The sequence below is a fragment of the Tachypleus tridentatus genome, chromosome 4, assembly GCF_004210375.1.
Source record: "Tachypleus tridentatus isolate NWPU-2018 chromosome 4, ASM421037v1, whole genome shotgun sequence".
Lineage (NCBI taxonomy): Eukaryota > Metazoa > Arthropoda > Merostomata > Xiphosura > Limulidae > Tachypleus > Tachypleus tridentatus.
In genome coordinates this window covers 62,872,690-62,894,918 of record NC_134828.1, presented here as the reverse complement: position 1 = coordinate 62,894,918, position 22,229 = coordinate 62,872,690, and the positions used below count along the sequence as shown (strand labels likewise).

At 32.0% G+C, this 22,229-nt stretch overlaps 1 protein-coding gene across 7 annotated transcripts in view; it reads right to left on the bottom strand.

Annotated features, from left to right (window-relative positions):
* The window catches only part of LOC143249271 (lysine-specific demethylase 4A-like), a 71,862-nt gene that overhangs the window by 15,081 nt on the left and 34,552 nt on the right, over positions 1 to 22,229 (bottom strand). For 5 of the 7 annotated variants that reach the window (XM_076498810.1, XM_076498809.1, XM_076498811.1 and 2 more), the window contains 9 exons: positions 14,597 to 16,280; positions 13,161 to 13,350; positions 8,779 to 8,945; positions 5,749 to 5,938; positions 5,524 to 5,597; positions 4,928 to 5,092; positions 4,442 to 4,636; positions 2,238 to 2,408; positions 1,740 to 1,859 (listed from right to left, as the gene is read on the bottom strand). In XM_076498810.1, the coding sequence (XP_076354925.1) occupies positions 1,740 to 1,859; positions 2,238 to 2,408; positions 4,442 to 4,636; positions 4,928 to 5,092; positions 5,524 to 5,597; positions 5,749 to 5,938; positions 8,779 to 8,945; positions 13,161 to 13,350; positions 14,597 to 16,280 (2,956 nt within the window). Of the gene's footprint in view, positions 1 to 1,739; positions 1,860 to 2,237; positions 2,409 to 3,235; positions 3,393 to 4,441; positions 4,637 to 4,927; positions 5,093 to 5,523; positions 5,598 to 5,748; positions 5,939 to 8,778; positions 8,946 to 13,160; positions 13,351 to 14,596; positions 16,281 to 22,229 lie in introns of those variants that run through there. The other 2 variants (XR_013027702.1, XM_076498814.1) reach the window with 2 other exon arrangements.

Here is a 22,229-nt window from a genome sequence, read left to right as displayed (position 1 = left end):
TCCACAAATATGTCACCAGATTGAAGCTTCTTTACTGGCTCTGGAAAACCAGCATGTCCCTTCTGAATGAAAAAGGGAGACATATGCCCCAAAAGTTTGTCTGAAAGAGAATGCAGTATAAGAAAATGAGGTACAACAGGTGTTACAGATGTTGAAGATTGCTGCTCAGAATCTTCAAGATGTGGTTGTTTTACCTATGGACTGTTTTTTTGCTATTTTATTTAAGATTTTATTTGGAGGATCCATTATAAAAAAAGGAAAATTTCGATGCCCACTGACCCCCACCCACATGGAGCCTTATGAAGGGAAGCACTACAATGCTAAACAAGGATAGTGGAGCAACTCCAGGGTTTCGTGAGCACTATACTCAAACACCAGTGTCAGATACAATGTCCACAACACCTACTGAGAACATCCAACACTGGTATTTGGTTGACCCTAGCCTTAGTGGACCAGCCAACTGACCCAAAGTGGGTCCACCTCAAGGCCACCAGTCTACAGGAATTCAAGGCCAAAGCAGTGTGTTAGGGTTGGCCCCTCAACCACCTGGATCCTCTCCTCCCCTTCATGGGTAACCACACACGGCAAACACATGGGTGGATGTTTGGATCCCAGAGGAGGTAAACTGAAAGAACAGAGCCTTCCCTGGGATGTTCCCCCTCACTACATACAGGAATCCACACCAAGGGGTATTATTTATTGGAAAGAAACCATTTATTGGATAAAGTTTAATCTAGATCTAAACCTTATTAGCAAAAACACAATACCTAATCAACAAAGGCAGTGATAATGTGATTTTAAAGGACAGAATCCATACATCACTGACAAATCTTTGACAAATTTTATGCTTTATAAAATTTATAGTTGTTGATTACTATGACAAGCAAAATAATGTACTAAACAGTATGATAATAAATATCAATGAAGTTGAAAATGAGTAAACATACAAAATTAACTTTCTGACTGACAATTAAAAAAAATTAAAGTCCAATATGAAAGTACTTTTAAATTTTTTTAAAACTGAAAATTTCACAAACTAAAAATAATATAAATACTAAATCAAATCATACACTGAATGAAACTTTGTTTTTTAAGCTAAAAACTAGATACAATTTAAAAACTATACCTAATTTCATGCAATTTCAATAAACATTCCTACCACAAGAATAAAAATAAATAAAAACATCAGAGGATATCAGTGACACTTATTTCAGAAAGCGGTAATTTTTTTCCCTCTTGAAAATCTCAATTCTTGCAAGTCTTTATCAGGCCTTGTTTTGTGATTTGTTAAGTTCAGCTGCAACATCTACACAATGCTACAGCTATCATAGATCTAAGTTCTTAAATACATTCTTAATTTGTTCTTTGGCTTTTCCAGAGTTTCTAATGTGTTCCTGACACGTCCAATGGTATTACAACGACAAATTCAGATTTCTTTATAATTCTAAAAATGTTAAAACAATACTTCTGAATATATGCAAAAATCTCAATACCATACCACCACTGTTATTATATTCCATTAGCTCTTTTGTCCAAAATGAGTTACACAAAAAGATTAGGAATTTTCAATCAAAAATCTCAACTTACTCTGAAATTTGAATTTTAATCAATCTAGTAAAGTAATTCATAGCTACACACTTGAGTAAGTTGCAACACAATGTTTTAATTTTTGCAATACAATTAAAAAAATAATGAATGATCACAAAGCATTAGGTGTTTCTTTTTTTTATAGTACTTACAGTATAAATGGTATGAGAAGAAGACCCTTTGTAGATAGCACTGTAAATCTCTCCATCCTTCCAACGTACTTTCACATGCTCATTGAAGGCAGGTGGTCCATCATTTTCACAGTCTCGACTCTAGTGAGGAAAGTGTATTAGTGAAAGCTATTAATATTTCTGTGAATCTTAAAAATTAAACAATTACTATATCCACAAAATGAACACTAGACTATTAAAGTTTGCTCAATATTTACTATACATGTCTCTCTCAAGTTATCTTAAAGTAATTATTATTGTTTATTTATGAATTATTTTTATTCCATATATTAAGCACTTCTAAGAAATCAAGACAGCAGCATTATACAAACTGTTTACAGCAGTAATTATTTAGTGACTTTACACAAAACATTCTTAGAAATGTTTTGAGAAATGCTTTTCTTAAATATTAAATTTGTTATAATTACCCAAAATGAATTACAGTGGCAAACATATTAAAAAAAAAATCTCTTTACTCACTATAATATCTTTGGGATAAAGATTGTCACTGAATGAACCATCTTCAAAGTCCACAGAATAGAATAACTGAGTGCTAATGTCAACAACTTCACTAGGATAATATCTGCCATTTTTGTGTTTTGCAATAACACTAGCACCAATTTTTACCTCTGATAACTTTCTTTTTGCAACCTGAAAGACAAAGTTACAACCCAAGTGAAGTTAAATCATGTATTTCACCAAGTATTACAAAAATGATTTTAGCTAAACTTTTTACATTATCTTTCACAATTGTAAATTATTATTGTAAATAAACATTAAAAACTATATATGCTTTCCTTTAAGACCACCACCATTTAATTCTTTGTCACAGCTACCTTTTTTTATTCATACACACACAATATGTACAATACACATCTTATAAAAACAACAGTGAAAGAAGTAGAATGTAACACATTTTAACATGTGTTATTCGTATTTTGTAATAGAATAATAAAATGAAAAAAGGTAAAAACTATGTAAAGCTTCTTCAGTCAATAACTTCTATCTTCAACATGCAGAAGTATGTTTTATTACACAAGTCATGCCAATATATAATCACATTTACTTCAATCACTACAAGATGAAAAAAGCCTAAATGTCTTATATAGTTTAATTCTATCGAGACAAGTTTTGTATAGGTAGGGACCAGAGAGCATTCCATCATGTTTGCAGACTTACGTGCAAAAGTTTAATGAATTACTATTTTATTAATGTATTTCAATAAGTTTGGCATCAAAGTGTAAACCATACTTAAAAGTTTAGTACTATACATTAATTAATTGCTTAATTTGAAAGTAACTATAAAAACAAAATTCAACATATCGATTTTTTTTAATGTCACTTGGTTTATCATCTTCTAGGCTTAGTTAATTACATTTTATAATAATGCCCACAAAACAGCATCCACTATTTCTTACGAATTTTGAACTCAAATTTCCATTACTGGCAAGCTAGAATATAAAATAAGAATTTCCTACCTCTTCTATTTGCTGAAATTTCATAATATTTTGTAAAGTAACAAAAACTAAGCTGACTTGACCCCTGTTCATGAACATGATGTGAAATTTATCAGCTTATGTAACCTTAAGTGTTTTCAATGAGAATCCTCCAGAGTAATAAGACTGCACTTTCAATCTGTGAAAATGTTTATTATATAGTTAAGAGCCAATCCTCGAACATCACAAGTGTATGAGTATTGGTTTCAGTATTCAGCAGTATACTGTGTACGCATATAAAGATATTATTGGCACTCATGGTTATAAAATCCTATTTCCCTTTTAGCAAACTTATTCAACAACTAGTAAATAATATTTATTCACAAATGTTTAAATTCTTATTTTTAATAAAACACAGGAGAAGAAAAAAATATAGTTCAGAAAACAAAGACTGAGTACTTTATAGTGTTAGGAAATTTTTTGCTTGTACTTCGTAAGTTCTAAGCCTCATTTATAAAGGGATAACAAAGTTTTGTAGGATTCAAATATACATTTAAAAAAAAACCAAAAAATATTAAATTATTACATTCATGCATACAAAACCCCTGTAATTTATCTTGATTCTAAACAAGCCATATACAACTTCAAAATATTCAATATTTGTTCATAGTGATGATTTAAATTATCACACTTTTGACACTTTCAGTTAAATTGTAACTTTTTCCTTCAAGATATTTATAAATGACTGAGATTTATATACAAAGAAAATTGCTATTTCTCTTGGTAGTAAACATTGAGCCAAAAGAAAATGATGGAAAAAGATGAAAAGCTTCAAAATAACAGCCTAGTGTGAGGAGCCACTAGGAGTAGATTGACTAAATATACTGACATCTCAAAAAGTAAAAGATGAGATGTTCTTATTTTATATTATAGCTTGTCCATATCTCAAATCTGAGGTTTGAATTTGTTAAATACTGTACATGTTTTATGCCAGGCACAATAAAATAAAAACTGAGCGATAAGAGAACAGGAAGTGCTATATGACAAACAAAAATGTTGATTTAGCTTTGTCTTTTCTTTTAAATTATGAAATTAAATCATATATAATATTAAAATTCAAAGTATAAACTGCAGCTGGATGTCAATTACATTGACACAGATCATAGTAAAGCTATTTATTAAAATTTTAAAAATAACTCTTAACCTACTTAAAAGTGAGAGTCAAAAAGTATTTAATAACACCTTTACCTTATTCTTTTTTCGTATGTGACGAGTGCATGTAATATAAATGTTCACTGGGAAATCACACGTCTCAAATGTCACACCTGCTGCATGTGCACATGTTACATGAAAAGCATTTATGCATTTTCCAGAAGAACACTGGATGCATACTCCACCACTACGTCCATACAAACCACTGATCCTTTTACAATATGAGCACCTCTTTAAAAAAAAAAAAAAATCAAACATGAGAAACAGGTTACTTATGCACAAACTATCAACTTCTGCTGAAAAGAAAATGACACAGTACGAAGGATCTTAAGAGCTCAAAAAACTAGCACCTATACACAAGTTTTTTAATCTGGAATGGGAGATCATATATTTTTGTCATTCTAATACCTTTCAAATTCACATATTGCATTTCATGAGTTTTATAAGCTCTCAATTTTTCTAACCTGAGATCTCAATAACAACTATGTACAAGAAACACATTTAGTATTTGAAAAATCCTACCAATTTTGCACGTTCTTGTGTAATTCGTGTAACATCAATGGGTTCTTTTGTACAGATATCTTGAAAAACAACTTCTGGAATCAGAAGAGTACACAATATATGTGCCCACCTTCCATCTGTAGTTGGTTTCAATGCTCCACCCCGTAAACTACACAAACAACATTCCTTTGGAAAAGCGACAAAAAATAAGTCATTTGACAAAATGCATAGCATCAGCTTTATTTCTATCAATACAAAATATTATGTTCATGCATTAAAATGTTTATAATTCTCCAGTTCTAAACTTTCAGCAAAGAAACAGTTAACTGTTTGTTCATTAGTACTGTTTTTAAACTAAGTACAGCAAAATCCTTGTGTACTTAAATGTAAACATAAACATTAGATGCATTACCCTGTTACAAATCTATAGTTAGTATGCAAAAAAGAAAAATGTCATAAATGCTGGAATAAGAAATTATTTAAAAGTACTTTATGCATGAGTGACCATGTTTATCTTCTACAAAGCTCTTGCTCATTCTAATTTACAACAAAAGTACTTATAAATGAAGAATTAGATGATAAAATTGCAGTTACATGTAAGAATGAATTTAACTCACTACATCAACATTCTGTTTTTCACATCTTCTACATCTCCATGGTTCATTGGGTACAGAAATCACCCCATAACAAGCTGAAAGCAGATTATGAGAGAATCATATATAAGGATTTGCAATATATATAAAATATAATGACAATTTACATGGTGTTAACTCTGCCATGTTATACTTCATGTTAAACTAAATGATAAACACAAAAAAATAACAATAATCAAAAGAGCTTACATGCATGAACACAGACTTTGCAGTTGTTGCAGGTTAATAAAGGAGAATCTCCATCTGAAGTGAGCAAGGAACTGTTATCAGTTCTTAGCTGTAATGTAGAGGATTCTACAAAACATACTAATGGCATCCAGACAGGACTAGCTGATGGTATTATAAACTTCTCTTGTCTCTCCGTGTTTCCAGATTGCAGCTAAATAAGAATGATTACTAAATTACTGAAGTTACAGAAATACCACTCCCATCATGATGTACAAATATATACATATAATATAATATAATATGTACATAATATTTAAATGTGCTAGAATTACCAAGAGCTAAAACAATAAAAAAAAAGGTTACTCTGAAAGAAGTGAAGAAAAGCTACTACAACTCCCAGTTATTCTTCACAGATGCAATCTAAAGTACTGAAATGACTGTAGCTGCAAAAGTAAACCCCATTAGAAAAACCACTGGTTTATTGATGTATTTCTAAACAGGAAAATACAAATTGTAGAAAGTATTAAAACCAAAAGAAAAGGATGGTCAGGCAACAAATGTTACTGAAAAAGTACATATACAGCCACTCCTTTCTTACATAAGAAATACTAAATAAGCAAGTAGAAGAAAGATTGAATAAACTTCACAAGTGAGATTGTGGATGGAGTAATTACTTCCAATGTAAGAGAAAGCAGTTACACTAATACAGAAATGATATACATGTATTTTAGTTCAGAAACTCTAAACAGCCAACAAAAAGCAGAGACAAAACATAATGATGAGAAGGACCCAGAGTATGTGCACTTACACTGAATGCATTCTGTCAAACACTGCCCTGTCTTATGACTTCTAGAAAAACACATGGCTGAAAAACTAGAAAATTGGGCAAAAATGCCATACATATCTAGTGCAATTGAAGGTATTTTTACCAATTATCTACCCCATACTTATCAAAAGGATATCCTATGTCAGAATTTTAATAATTATGTATATAATCATAAGTAACCCCTTTCCTTCCTTTGTCTGTCACTATGCAGAAGAATTCAGGTTAGATTCTGAGGAAGTTGTAATGCTATGTTGTTCAGAAAATTTCCCTCCCCATTAAAAACACTCCAGAGGTGCTCAAATCTCTTCTATGCCTATCAAGCTGCAATAAGTAAATTGGCCTATGATATGTTTGTCCTTATTATCCGTGCAAAATTTGTGTTTGTTTCAGATATTTATGAAAAATTGTAAAAGGACTACCTGAACTAGCCCTCTTAATTTTAAACTGTTAGTTAGAGGTAAGACAGCTACTCAAAACCAACTATTAACAGCCTTTGAGCTACTCTAATCAAACAGTAGGGGCACCCAAGTTCCTACAGTGTGAAACATAATTCTGAAAACTTTCTATACCAAAAGGAGATAAGATTAGTTAGGTTTAGTGAGTACAAAAGGCAAGAGGAAGATATCCTTATGACAAATCCTCACTTAGTGAATATTACTATTGTTTATCACAGTTAAACAGTACAGAAATAAACTGATTACTTAACTACATGATATGATTATTTCTAATTGCAACAGCTATCAGTGATGATAAACATTTTCATTATTTGATTTACACAAGATAAATGGGGAATTACCACATATATATAAAAGCAACTGCATGGTTGTCCCAGCATTAACAATTCACAAGTAGGATCATCTTATAAAGAGAGTTTAAACACTTAAGTTTGTTGCCCATTTGAATATTTTAAGTCTCACCAGATTACAAACTTAAGACTCACAGTTTACTCTCTTTTTTGCCAAGCAACTGAGTCGTATTTAAAAACAAAATATGCGGTACTGTATAATGATACCCCCCCCACCTTTAGTGAAAGTATGAGAAAAAGCTGTCTTGCTTAAAGGTCTTAAAAAAGAAAGAAAAATAGCATACATTTAACACATGCCAAGTAAGAAATGTATTTCTTCATGTGTAATAAAAATTTACAAAATGTCAATATAAAATAATCACTGGAGCATTGGAAGATAAATTTTATACGAATTACACTGTACTGCAAAGTACTAAAATTTTCAAACAGAGTATTTCACAAACAGAGTGCAAAAACTCACAAACATGCTGAAAAAAACCCAGCAATAATCCAACACCAATAACATAAAGGCATACCTAAACTATAACTTACCAACATAAAAAAATCTACCAGTAAAAAAAGAAAAATCCAGAGAAATATCTTAACTCAGTTTAAAGAATAATCTCAATCTTAAAAATTAACAAGATAGGTGAAAATATAAAATCTTACACAAGAAAAATAATATACAATTTTAAAACTCAAAAACAGCTGAAAATCATCCATGGCTTAAATTCTTTCAAAAATTATTAATAATTTTTCTAACTTTATAAACAGGCAAAAAATTTTAAAACATGACAAAATTAGACATGTAATGAAAAGGTATCTTTATGAATTGGATCTTGTAGGTAAATGATACATACAGTTTGAGCATAATTAGATGTTAACAATTTCATATAAAAACTCTTAAATCAGAAGCTTTAAACCTTCTTAACCTCAAGTGGAAACACTTCTCAGAGCTTATCACAGTACAGACACATCTTCTTGTAGCACAAGATATGGATTTATGGGATATTTCACATTGTTTGCAATAATAACTGAAAGTTACTTTAACCAAAATCCACACAAACACACATCAGTTTGAGTAAACACAAAATTAGACCACTAACTGAAAAGAAGTTACAAAATAAAACTTCATAATAAATCAAAATATTGCATACTAAATACATACATCATGATTTTCACAAAACACTTAAAGCTTTCAGTGGTGTGTTTCTATTAAAGAGCTTATGATATATTAAAACTATCATTTCTAAGAGTTCAACATCAACCTCTTCTTTCTGCACATTTACACTATGTTTAGTTCTAACCACTGTTACACAATTATCTCTGTTTAAGTATTATCTATGATGAAATGACACACAGTACAGTATATACCACATAGTTTATGGATGAAAAATGAGACCTTCCGACTACTTTGTTAAACATACACAGTCACACAAACCTTTAATGGACTGAAGATCATACACACTGAACAATGAGGTTCAACAGAGGAGGACAACTCATTAAACTGCTGTTCAGATCTTAAATTACTTGGCCTGAACTGCCAAAGATCAGTCAGAGACTTAGTCCACTCATCAAGCGTGTCATCGCTGAAGGAACTAGATGAGTCTGTAATATATAATGAATAAATGCTTTCAATGATCTGACAGACTACTCACAGTAATATTAAACATACACTTATTCATGGCCTTAAATAAGGCAGAAATGCCTTTGTCAAATAAAAAATTCTAATACAAGACCCATAGAAAAAAGTTTTATTCTCGTTTTCCTCTACTACCGACTCAAATGTTTGTATGATTAAATCAAATTCTAATAATTTAACATTACTAAATACAATAAATCAGTTAATTTTTTTTTCTTCTAAATCCTGCATACATACAAATGGTTTGATAACACAGATTATAAAAATATATCCGATTTAAAAATTGTGTATATTTTGATAAAAAAATTATTGTAATTCCATTCCCATGTTAGCTCCTTTCACAAAATAGATATACATTTGACTACCTACTCGCACAAATAATCTTCTCTGATGTCTTGCTTTCTTAAAGGGTGGTGGTATTTCAGAAAACCAAGAAAATCCAACCAAAATACCATAAGCACAAAAAGATACATGTACCAACAAAACCTAATCAAGATAAATTGGAACAACACCTATAATTAACCGAGCCCTCCAAACTTAAACTTGAGCTGATGAAGTTTAAGACAAATTCAACAAAATTTTTTTCCTATTATCTAAATTTAAACATTTCTCATATTCATAGAGAAGAGACTTAACATTAAGGATCAATATAATTACTTACCATGATGCATCATATACTCTACTGAATGCACATGTTGCAGAAAATTAAACACAGGAGAAACCAGCAGACTACTGGCAGAACATATCCAAGAACATCTCAGAGACATAACATGCAATGCAGATAAACCAACAGCATAACACTTTCATTTATGCACCTATACTATAGAACACTTTAAAAATACTTGTTTTGAAAAAGCCCCTTTGAATAAATGTAGGTGTAAGCTATAGGAATGCAAAATTTGAGATATGGGATCTATTGCAATGGGATAAATTAAAAATTTCATCCTTTGGTTTTAACTTTTAAAAAGTTCTCAACTTATGTATCTGATTTTTTTTGTCTTATAATTCTCATTTTTGTTTTAAAACTTTGTTTACACAAATATTTATATGCATGTGTGAGTGTCCACATGTGTGCAAGTATCTGTATAATTCCAGGTATTTGTAGATAATTGTTATACCTGTTTACTTGTCATAGTGTCACATGAGCTTTGAAATAAAATCTTCACTTACAAATTTACAGTTCAGTTATGGAAACCTGATGAAGAGCAATACCTAAAGTGTTGTATCAAATATATGTCTGCTTAATACTTTGTTGCTTTTGGTAGTTTAGCTTACAACATACTCCTTTAACAAGAACAAAATGTAATTTCTTATACATCTGTGTATATCACAGAGACAACATATATGTGCAGTGTGGCTAGTGCAATAAGCCAAACGTATAGTACACAAGAAATAACTATAGAAAATACCCAACAGAACAAACAGTTATAGGGATGAATCATCCAAAAACTACATTCTAGGCAGAACAAAAAATGAAATAATGAAATATAATGAAATAACTCATGTGTTTCTCAATGTCACACTGTGTTGTGCAATACCAACACCCCAACCCCCAATATTTTATGTTGAGCTAGAAAAAGATTATTTTCAGCATAATTTTGTAATTGTAGGAGTTTTGCCAAAAAATGTTTTCCTTTCAGGAGAAACATGTCAGCAAGAGCTGATTATGGTTCTAGTCTCAAATATCTTTTGGTTGTTCTTTCTGGATAGAAATAATTAGTACAGTTTTCCTCCTGCCTTGTCTTTCTCATTTCTTTTGATCCTCCACTCCATTGTGGTGAAGCATATTTACAGAACACTCAGCTTTAGGATCCTTTTTTTTCAGTTTCATTATATTTCTGGTTTTTTTTTTCCATTGAACCAATCTTTTTCCTTCCTTCTAATTCAGGGTGCTTACATTTTCTGAGTCAAAAAGCCTCAAAAGATCCTTTAAAAAGAGGCAGCTGAAAGACTTTCTCATGCTTCTCCACATTTATATTGGATGAAAAAGGTGGATATACAGAATGCTTATTTGAATACTCCTATTTATTCATACTTTTCTTCAATTTTGTCATAAGAGGAGCATTTACCACTTCATTCCCATTCCCTTTGGCTTGGCCTCGGATTTTTACATTATCTGGTCTTCTCCAGTTGATGTCAACTGGCATCAACTTTCATTTATTCACTTATCTTCAATACATTCTGTTAGTCATCTAGTTTGCTACACCTCTGAGGTGAATCATCAACAAATCTATGTCCCAACTAGTACCAATCATATTTGCTACATTTGAGATTTTGGATAAACTCAGTTTGTGGAAATCTTTAGTAGTCTCCTGTGGCACTGGCAGCCTTGGAGTCTTGTATTTATACTCTTTTGTCATTCACACCTACTACCAAAGATATTCTTTGTACTTTGAGGATAAAACTTCTCTTTGCAATTGTCATTCCCATAGAACATGCTCGTATGTGACACTTCCACTTGGACTCTGTCTCGCATTAACATCTGTCTTCAGATCTTTTGTCACTCAACCTATTTCTTTTATTATTTGTGAGTCTCTCCAGTTTTGGTTCGAATGAAGATTTACAACAATTGTGTCTTGGTTTACTTTTTATACAGATCTTTATTTGTAGATGGCTCTTTCATAGGTGGGAAGGTGATCTAAGTTGGGAAATCAGCAATGTTCTGTTTTCTGGATCCGTTAAGCAACAACCACCTACATCAACATACAGCTGTTGTTGCATTCTTTGTCCAAAAAGCCAGATTATCTTCCACAGTGTCTTGTGTTAGTCCACTCTTGCCTAAGCTATTTCCTTGTGGTCTCTTTAATCGCTTTAATTTATCTTCAGGAGTTGGTGCACAAGATACAAAATTTTTTGCCTATCTAAAATTCCTCAACAAATTACTACTTTCTTTTTGTTTTTGCTTCATGATCATGGTACCACCTTCAACATCTGGCTACACATCTGTTTTAACAGCTATTTTCAGATGCTATATCTTACATCAATCTGTTCTGTCACCATTGCACATAGACCTCTTTCATGCTCTGTCTTGCTACTATTGATGATATAACATCATCAAATAATGATGTAAAAGAAATAAGAAATAGTTAAGTAGAGAAACAAGTGCAAGTTTTCCCCTTACCACAGTTGATTGTTCTTGCCCTTTAAATGATGACCTTCGAAAGTTAACAAGTGTAGAACTTTTGCATAGTATCTGTTTTATAAAGTATGGTCAATATCTATTCATCTTGAATTGTAATATGTCTACAAGGTTGCTCAAGTCTATAACTTCTCATAACTTTGTACTACTGTACAAGTCTGTTCAAAATTCATTCATCCAATCTTGACTGGGACAGACTACTTTGCAAAACAGTAAAAGCAAAATTAAATATAACTGTACATCAGTGTATTTATTCATATTTGGTTTTTGGATCAGAATATTATTTAATGTTTTATAATTTATATAATCTTCTTTAGTCAATACTTTCAACAAATGAAAAAGTGAAGCAGTGATTATGTAATAACCATGTGTTAAAAAATATGTTTTTTTAATATTTTTAGCTGTAAAAAGATTTTTATAATTATTTTATGATCAGAATTGTGGAAGAAACTGCAAAAAATGATATCCTTGAATATATTTCCTTTCCTAAAACACATGAATTTTTCTTTCCATTAAATTTTTTTAATAATTAAAATGTATCATCAACTTCATTGTCAACTGTAAATTTAAGGTTGAAATGGATTACATTCAAATATGAAAAAACTGACAATACAATTTTAATCTTTAAAAGCCACAAAAATATTAGTCATATAACAAATCCAAAAAGAATGAAAAGTAGCAAACAGTTTTTATATATATATAGTTTATTTTCCTTTACTTAGATGTTCTTGACTTCTATTACATTATTAAACAATCATGTAATATTATCATTATTGTAACACATGCCAGTCTGACTGTCATTGACTGTTAAAAGCAAACTTGTATAAAAATACAAGTATCATCAAAGCTATACTTTGAGGAGCATAATACATTTACTATCCAGCCAGTCAGTGAAAATACATTTTCAAATGATGACCACACCAGAGTGAAAAGGTAGCCAAACTGACCGTTTCAGGAAAAGACAAATAACACACATACTATATATGCTAAATAATCAGTATAACATACATAAACCAGAACAAGTACACAACTTTTACAATACCTTCATCACTTGAATCCACTTTGGATGAAGGAACACTTCTTCGAGGTTTTGAAATGGGGTGTCTTCGAATCCCCGTGTTAAGAATCTTCTTTTCTTTGGACACAACAATCTCAGGTTTTTTACTTTTTTGAATAAAAGTATGAACATTCTTTTCTTCCTTTTCTGGAGATAATGTGTAATTATGGAGCATCTGGATATGAATTTTCACAAAAGATAAAAAATATTTAACTAAGTTGATTTGTTTAGCTATGTTAACAATCAGTCAAAGAAGTATATCTTTAAAGTAGAAGAAACACACAAGAAAGTAAGATAAAATTTAAAACAAAAGAGAATGAAATTAAAATTACTTTTGACTTATAAGTCCTTTACTATTGATGAGATCCATAAGATACCATCAATTTTTAAGACATAGTTTTAGCTATAGTAATGGATTTACTATTATATACCTAATATCCATTTTTGTTTCAGTTTAATATATATTCAGAAATGGATGTAACCTATATATATATATATTGCCAAACAAATTTAAAGAACCCCATCCTAAAAGTTTATAAATCAATGAGTCAAGAGATAGTTTTATACTGTTGGTTTGCTGCAGATAATATACTCTTAAACTACATGAGCTTTAACTGTAATAAATGCTTATTAATTGGAAAACTACACATTTACACAAGAACATTTATTTATTTCAAGCCTTACAACCCTTTTAACTTCAAACGTTAGTATTTCTATGAGGACGTTTGTAAATTTTGGTGGGAAAACACTTATGTATGAAGCTAGATAGTATGTCTTCAAGTAAAAGTGTACCTATGTATCAACACAGAATTACTTCCCTCACTGTCAACTGTCAATAAAATATTCAGTTCTGGACGGCATTAAAGACTTAGTATTGAAAACTTTTGATAAAATATTCAGTGCCAGACTAGATGAAAAACTCAGTATTATTTGTAAGTTTCTGAAACTTCTGTATATGAATTATAATTTGTAATAACCATTATTATAAATTGTATTGCTGTTCATATATTAAAACACATTTGTGTGAAGAAAACTGTGTGTATCAATACTATTGGCAAACATCGTAAATTCAATACATATCAACATTCAATGTACTATAAATTAAAAGTTCAGGCTATTTGAAATCACAATAGGTAATATAATAAATTGAAGGCTTGACCAAGTTAAATTGTAATACATAACACTATTTATACTCCAATTTGCTTGTGGGTACATTATTAAAAATTACAAGGTCCATAACAATATAAGAACACAAAAATACATTAATTTCTAAGCCTCTCAAACATTTTTTCAACACTTTGCTTAAAAATACACAGTATATTTTATATACTCAGTTATATACAAAATTTTTACTCTTACAGGTATGTTATTAAGTCAGGTTATGAAATAGAACAAATAATTATTTACAAGTTCAAACATACCTTCAGAATGACTGGTTTATCATTATTAGTGTCCATTATATTTCCAGTTTTCTCACTTTTGAAGTTTCTCTCTGTAAATACAGATCCTTCTGGTTTTATATTATGATTCTGATGAATAAAGCCTGTTTGTTTTTCAGAGAAACACAATTTATTGGAAATTTGGATGGGACACTTTACATCAGTAGTATTTTGTGATATCTGAAGTTCTGGATTTATTCTCTGAATATTGAAAACTACCTGCTTAACATCTTTACTTTCCTTTGAAAAATCTGTAGCTTTCCCTTCTGGTGCATTAGGTTTTAGCAAAGCTGCAGGTACTGGAAGAGCAATGATGGAACATGAAGACGGTACTGTGGTTAGCTGTGACGAATTAACCGTTTTTGACAGAGAATTGCATACAGTCAAACCCTTGGGTAAACTTTCAAGTGTAAAGCTCTGGCTAGATGTGTTACTAACACCAAGCTGAAGAGGATTTACTGTGTTAATTATGAAATTAATTGGTTTACTTTGCTGGGGAAAAATTTCACTTTTGGTTGAAGGAGCAAATTGTTTAGTACTTGGTGAAGATGAAATATTTGCTGGTGCATTCCCATTAATGTTAATTTCTTGACTTGACACAGTAGCAGATAAAGGTTGTGACTGCTGACTCAAAGAACAACCTTTCTGAGAAATTTTCATTTCTAGTTTTCTTATTGTCTCTGCAAGACTCATGAAACTTCCTTTAGATTTATTTTTGGGTCTCACAGATCCCACATTTTGAACATGCTTTACTCCATTTTGTTTTGTTGCAATGATGCTTTTACTAGATAAGATGTTTGGTGTTTCTTGCTTCATGCTAACATCTACAGATTTTGTTATAATATCTTGAATATTTATTCCTACAACCTTTGACTCACTGTTCCCAATATAAGATAATATTACTGGTGCCTCTGACACTAGTTTCTCAGACTTGACACTCAGGTTTAATGGATAATCTGACTGGACAGTGTTCATTTCATTTACTCCTGTTTCAGTACTTAAAAGAGTTGGATTGGATGAATTATTTACAGAAACCATTTCACTTTTGTCTACGTTAGTGTTATTATCTTCTGAATGAATTGGTTTAAGATATACAATTGTACTTCCTTTTGATTTAGTACTATGCACATGTTTTGTGCTTAGATTTAATGCATCACACAATTTAGAAGATGATACCCCCTCAAATTTGTTTGTCTGAAACTGAGTTTTTTGCTCAGATCTTAACAACTGTGACTGAAGCATAAGCAGTTTTGTAGATAACATTCTTGCTGGAGTATATTTGATTTTTGGGCCTTTCTTTTTTAAATTATCATGGTTTTGTGGTTTAATGTTAGCAAACTTTACTTTAGACTTTTTCACTGGAGTTTCTCCACTGGCGATTTCTCCTAGCCTTTCTTTGACTTGACTGGTTTCCGAGTTGGTATCTTCAACGACCTTTTTCTTTCTTCTGGTCTTTTTCTTTGTTTTCTGCAATTCTTCTTCGAAGTCATATTCTTCAGTATCAGAATCAAATCTAAATTGTTCAGTTGCATACATTTTTTGGGTCTTATCTTTAATTTCCTTCTTTGCATTTTTCTTCTCTTTTCGACTCACAGAAGAAATGGGATGCCTTTTAGAAACTGCAGCTGTTGCAATTTCTCTCGACTTTCCTTTTAATTTTGCATCCCTAGATAAAAAGTAAAACAGAATATATATCTTAGCAGTAAAGTCCTTCTACATAAAAACAGTCAAGTTTAATCTTGAACATTTTTTAAAAAAAATCATAACATGGGCAAAGCTGTTATTAATCTTTTCCACACTGTTGAGCACCTTTTAAGTACCAAGTGCACACATACACAGTTAAATACAATATTTCTGTGAAAATAATAAACCCAACTCAGTTTCACTAATTTTTGAGTAAAAAATATTTTATGATTCATGTTTTTCACTTTGCAATACTTAGAGTAATTTGCAGAAATACAAATGCAGAAAATGTTCAAACTTGCATTTATAGATAATTCTGAGGAAATTTGTCTGTAAACAACATAACTACAAATTTGTTTAGAATTTTTTGACCTCAACAAAGTATAGATTTTCATTTGCTACGAAACTATTATCCCTTAAGAACAAAATTATGCCTTGTTTCTCTCCTGATTGTTCTTCTCTATTTTATGTTTTATTACTAAAGGATTTTCTTCCACACTTTATAATTTCATTGAATATGGCTTGAAAAATCACTGCTGAAGTAGTTTTGAATAAACTACCAACATGACTTATATGTCATGTATATAGTACTAGTATGTAGCCCATCAAAAATAATGGAGTAAGTACTACCTTACCCCCATACCATAGCATACACCAATCTAACTAAAGTAAATAAATTTTAAAAAATCAAGCTTGACCAACAAAGAGGGAGAAAGATGTAACTGAGGTAGTCATATATTGGGATATTCCTTTGTGGCATATTCATAAAATAATTACTGGTAAAAATCAGTTAGATTAATAACTTCTAATATAGAGAAAAGTGAGTGCATTTTGCTAACATTACATTCCAACAATGGCTTTTATATCATGTTGCTTAGCAAGAAAGGCATTACCTAATATGTTTAGATACTGAAGATATAAAATTAAATGTACAGACAACAGAACTGTAAAAACTTTCTTAATTTGGTTTCTACTAATTAAAGAGGTTTCTTTTTTATTAAAAACACTGGTGATGTAACAGAAAATAATTTAGTTCATATATGATTTAAGTTTGAATTGAAATTGTTTACTTTCATGATACATTTTATATACTTTGCTAAGTGATCCCACACTATGTCTTTACTTTAGGTTTATTGTACCAGCACTCACTACACTTACATGGTTGCAAGGCATACCCCTCTTGCATCCCTCCCTGTCACTAAAATTGTATTGGGAAGATAGTAATTAAACTATTCTATTTTTGACACCTCTTACTTTGCAAAATCATGCATGATGTGATGTAACACCCTCACACAGTCTTTTATATAGGTTAGATATGATAATGCAAGTTGTAAACTATTTATAGCAAGGTAGAATAAAGTGGTGTCAGTAATAATTTACAGTTTCTTTGGAAAGTGAATATTATTGTCAAGTTTATCACATTTAGATATGTAAACAAGTAAAATTACTTATTTATTGAAAATAAACTATATTTTTAAGATTTCAATTGATCATTACAATGAATACTATCAGTAGAAATAATGTTACCTAACTTGACAAAGGTAAAGGTAGCACCACCACTATTACATACCAGATAGTACAATACTCATAGCAACAGAGAAAGTTAGGAACTTCATGAACTGTGAACTCCAAAATTAGGAACCAAATAAGCAACAATGAGAGGTTCACAAGGTCCATATAAAACTTCTCAAAACGATGTTATGTTTCTATTATTTAAAACAATCTCCACCCAAAGGGTAGATATAGCCAAAGCTGAAGTTTCTTATTTATTACAATTTTGAGTGAAACAGACACAAATAATGAAGTATTACACATTATAATCTGAAAAAACAAAAACAAAAAAAAACAAACTAATTTTCTAGACTCATTCTTCAGATTTTATTCTGAATGTAGTATGGCAAAAGAAAATTTGCTACACACTAAAATTTTAAAAGTGAAACATTAATAAAAAGAAAATATGGGAACTGTTTCTTTTAAAATAGAAAACTTTGAAAAAAGACTTTTAGAAGCTTTTTCTTCAATTAGAAACAATGAACCTTGGGTGGTAAGTCACTAATTCCATATATAGTCAGAAATAGTGAGTAATTCAACTAACAAAATAAATATGCAAATTAACTAAACTGAAAATGTATTTCCAAAAATACTTACCTCTACTGACAATATAGTTATTCTTTGGTGTCACTTTTGCCTACCTAAGCAATAGCTTCATATGTTTCAGTCCTTTATATCACACTCAAATGCCTTTGACAATATCTAATTTGCAAAGTTTTCCACCAATTTCAATGCACCATCTATCTACGCACTGTATATAAGCACCTCATCTTGATTATGTAATCATTTTTTTTGAGACACAATTAATGGGGAGGTAGAGAGTGAGAGTGTCAGCAGAGGAAGTGTTATTGGAAATACATTCAGTTTAGGACAATGTCAACTTTGAAAAATGCACTTGCCATCTGCTGACAATACAACTAGAATCTCATATTGAGAAGGTGGAGTGACCAGTATTAGTGTGATCCATACATAAAATGTCTGCATAAAAAATGGTGTATCAAAAGTGGTACACAAGTACACTACATACAGAACAGGTTATACTCTTCACCCAGAATCAAATTTCTGTACCCAGAGTGGAATAGAACATCAGTACTCATTATAGGCCTACCTAAAACAGACAGCAGAGGTTCTACAACTTGGTTTTAGAAATAAGGGGTCTTGGTTCCTATATGCCACACTGATGGCTAGGGACAGTGGATAGCAATGTCATATATGTATAAATATAGACACACACTTCTGACTGGATCCCAACCTGTAACCATAGTGATATGTTTCACACCACTGGCATCATGATGAGAAAGTAAGCAACACTGAAGAGGAGATATTTTCTCATCCACGTAAAGAAGTCCAAAAGGCAATATAGGCTCAGAATGACAGGGTCATGTATGCCTTACTCATCTAAAAGGAACAACTCATCCAGTCTGGAATTATAAACATTCATCCTCATTCCCCAACCAAATGATTGCCCCTAGAATTATGGAGAGGATGTGTAACCTGTGCTTTACCAATAACCTAAGATGGGACCATTCCTTGTTTGAATTATTAAGAGATAGTAAACATCCTTCTATAAACAATATATAAAATTGACCGTGATTAAAGAGAAAGGCCATGAACTCCTCACCTGAATAGCCTCTTGCCAAATTGTGCCAAAGTACGGGGAGATGGCAGACCTCTTTTCATAAACAATATACAAAGCCATCACTGAACAAATATAAAAACCATGCACTCCTTAACCAGACAGATTTGTGTCAAATTTGAAGCAGAATTTTGAGTAGGCTCCCGTGGAGGTTGGCACCACTCCTAGTCTTCTTCTTCATGTGTCAAATTTGCGGCAGACATTGACGACCATGGCATGCCAGACTTTTCTGTTGTCAATCCTCCTTATCAACTCGATGTTGCTCATCGAGTTCTTGGTGACTTCTAGGAGTTCCCACTCCTAGTAACACCTGGGAAAAACATCCATGGACTGAAGTAGGGCCTGTATATAACTCTCTACTCCAAGAGTTGAGGAACACAATTAAACTCTCAAGAGGAAAAATCTTCTGTTCACTACCCTAGCAACTAGAAATTGGGGGTGGTTAGGACTCTCAAGATCCACTAGTAGAGTCTGTAGAGTGAAATGGACTGGGGAGTTTTAGGAACAGTGCTTTGGATCAAAGTTGTGCAATAAGTGAACAAAGCTCCCCACATTTTTAAAAGAAAAACTGACCCCAATTCATTCAATTTAGAAATCAGAATGATTCCCTTTAGCTTTAACTCATGATTGTCCATAATAAGGTAATACCATCCAGTCGGCTCCTTGATGGTCCTATGGAATGCTCCATTTTGACAGAGTCAGTTACAACCTATAGTAATTACAGTGAAAGTACTTGCTAATGCAGAATTGAGAGGAAAACATACCTGCCTGGACAATGCTCATCACAGAGAGGAATCCAGTGAAAAGGAGTTAATACAGGCCACAAAACACTTTATGGCCCCAACAGGACAAAACAACTGACTGGAATCTGAAAGGTCATAAAGGTGAAAAATAGCTTGGAAATGGATTGGCGAGAAGAATATTTCCCCTTCCCCGGCCATCAAAGTCTTGGGAAGAAAATATCATGGAAGAGCAGGAAAAATGTGAAATGATAAGAGTCCTAATGTAGATGGACTGTAAACAACTTTGACCTATGGAATCTATGAGTCAACAACAACAAAAAGTACAATTTAAGAGAGAGATGAAACAAAGAACACAAAGATAAGGGCTCAAAAAGAGGATGAGTCAGTACATGTAAAACAACTGTAAAATCCCAACTCAAGAATTAAAAAGGTTGCTTGGGACAAATAACAAAAAAGGAGTTGAGCAAACCTGATAGAACTGGGCATTCAAAAACCTTCAGATATTTAGAATACCTAAAAATACTAGATAAGGTCACCTTATATAAAGCCAACATAGAGGAAGCAAGACCCTTCTCAAATACCCAAGTCAGAAAATGGGATACCATAGACACTTTTGGATGAAGAAGGTTTAACCTCCTTTGAATACACCACTGACAATAAATATTCCATTTCTGTTGATAAACAATCATGGTTGGCCTATGGACATATTTAGTTAAGTACAGAGTCCTTTGTTCGGCATAATTCCCAGACACACTGATTGAGTTTTTGAATATTTGGGTGGAGAATGTCCAAGTTTGTTACAACAGAGATTTCCAATGTGGAAGAGGTAGAGGTGGACATTCCTGGAGATACTGAAGCAGAAACCATGCTTAAACTGGCAAATAAGATGCAACTAAGAGGGCCTGATAGTGAGTAGAACTAACCATAGTCAGAACCTGAGACAACAGTCAAATCAGGGAAAAGGCATAGAGATGTAAACCTGTCCAATCCTGAATGAATGTATCTACTACTAATGCTTGATAATGAAATATTAGAGATAAAAACAACTGCAGTTGAGAATTCCAATGTATCACACAGGCATCAATTGTTGAGGACCAAAATCCACTGAAACTCCTTGTAATATAGCATCAAATCTGTTGGAAGAATCTGGTTGGGTCGAGACAAGTGATCTGCAGTTAAATTCATCACTATTGGAACATGACAAACTAAGAAACTGATACGATGGAATGAGCCCAGTAGAGTAGGTCCAAGGTACAAAAACAAAGGTCTTGAGAATGTTCACTTCCTTGATGAAAAATACTAGCTACAACTATAGAATTGTCAGAATGTATCATGATAATTTCTCCCTTCAAAAGAGACAGACTTCAAACCACAGACTGCTGTACAGCAAGAAGTTCAAGAACATTAATATGAAAGGTAGATTTGTCTTCTGTCCAAGTACCCTGGAACTCTTGACTTTGAAGATTAGATCCACAACCCTGTAAACAAATAAATCTTGAGACAAGGTGGTATAATGGGTAACCCAACATTAGTGTTACTCCAACCCAAGCACCATTTCGTGTTTCATTGTTCTGTACTTTAATTAGTTTTAATACCCACACCAGCTGTCTCAAGATACAAGTACAAGTCTGGACCCCCACAGATGCAAAAGTGGGTCTATCCATTGAGAATCTAAACAGACCTCCTCCTGGCAGCAATAAGCAAAAGTATGCAAATCCAACAAATATGGAAGACAAGGCATAGTTACCTCATCATGCAACTACGCAGTAAATCTCCCAGCATGAACAGCAATATTGGGAGGAAAAATCAAGTAGTAATGTTTTGTCCTTTCTGCTAATAAAAAAGGAGTAGCATCTAATGCAATAGGAGAGATCTCTAAAACCTCACAAATTCTACTAATCAATTAAAGAAAAGGAGCTGGAGGTAGCTGCTTCAAATGATCCTCTGTTGTGGCTGACCTAGTAAAAGAAGCTGGAAAAAACAAGTATACATTTTTGCCAGT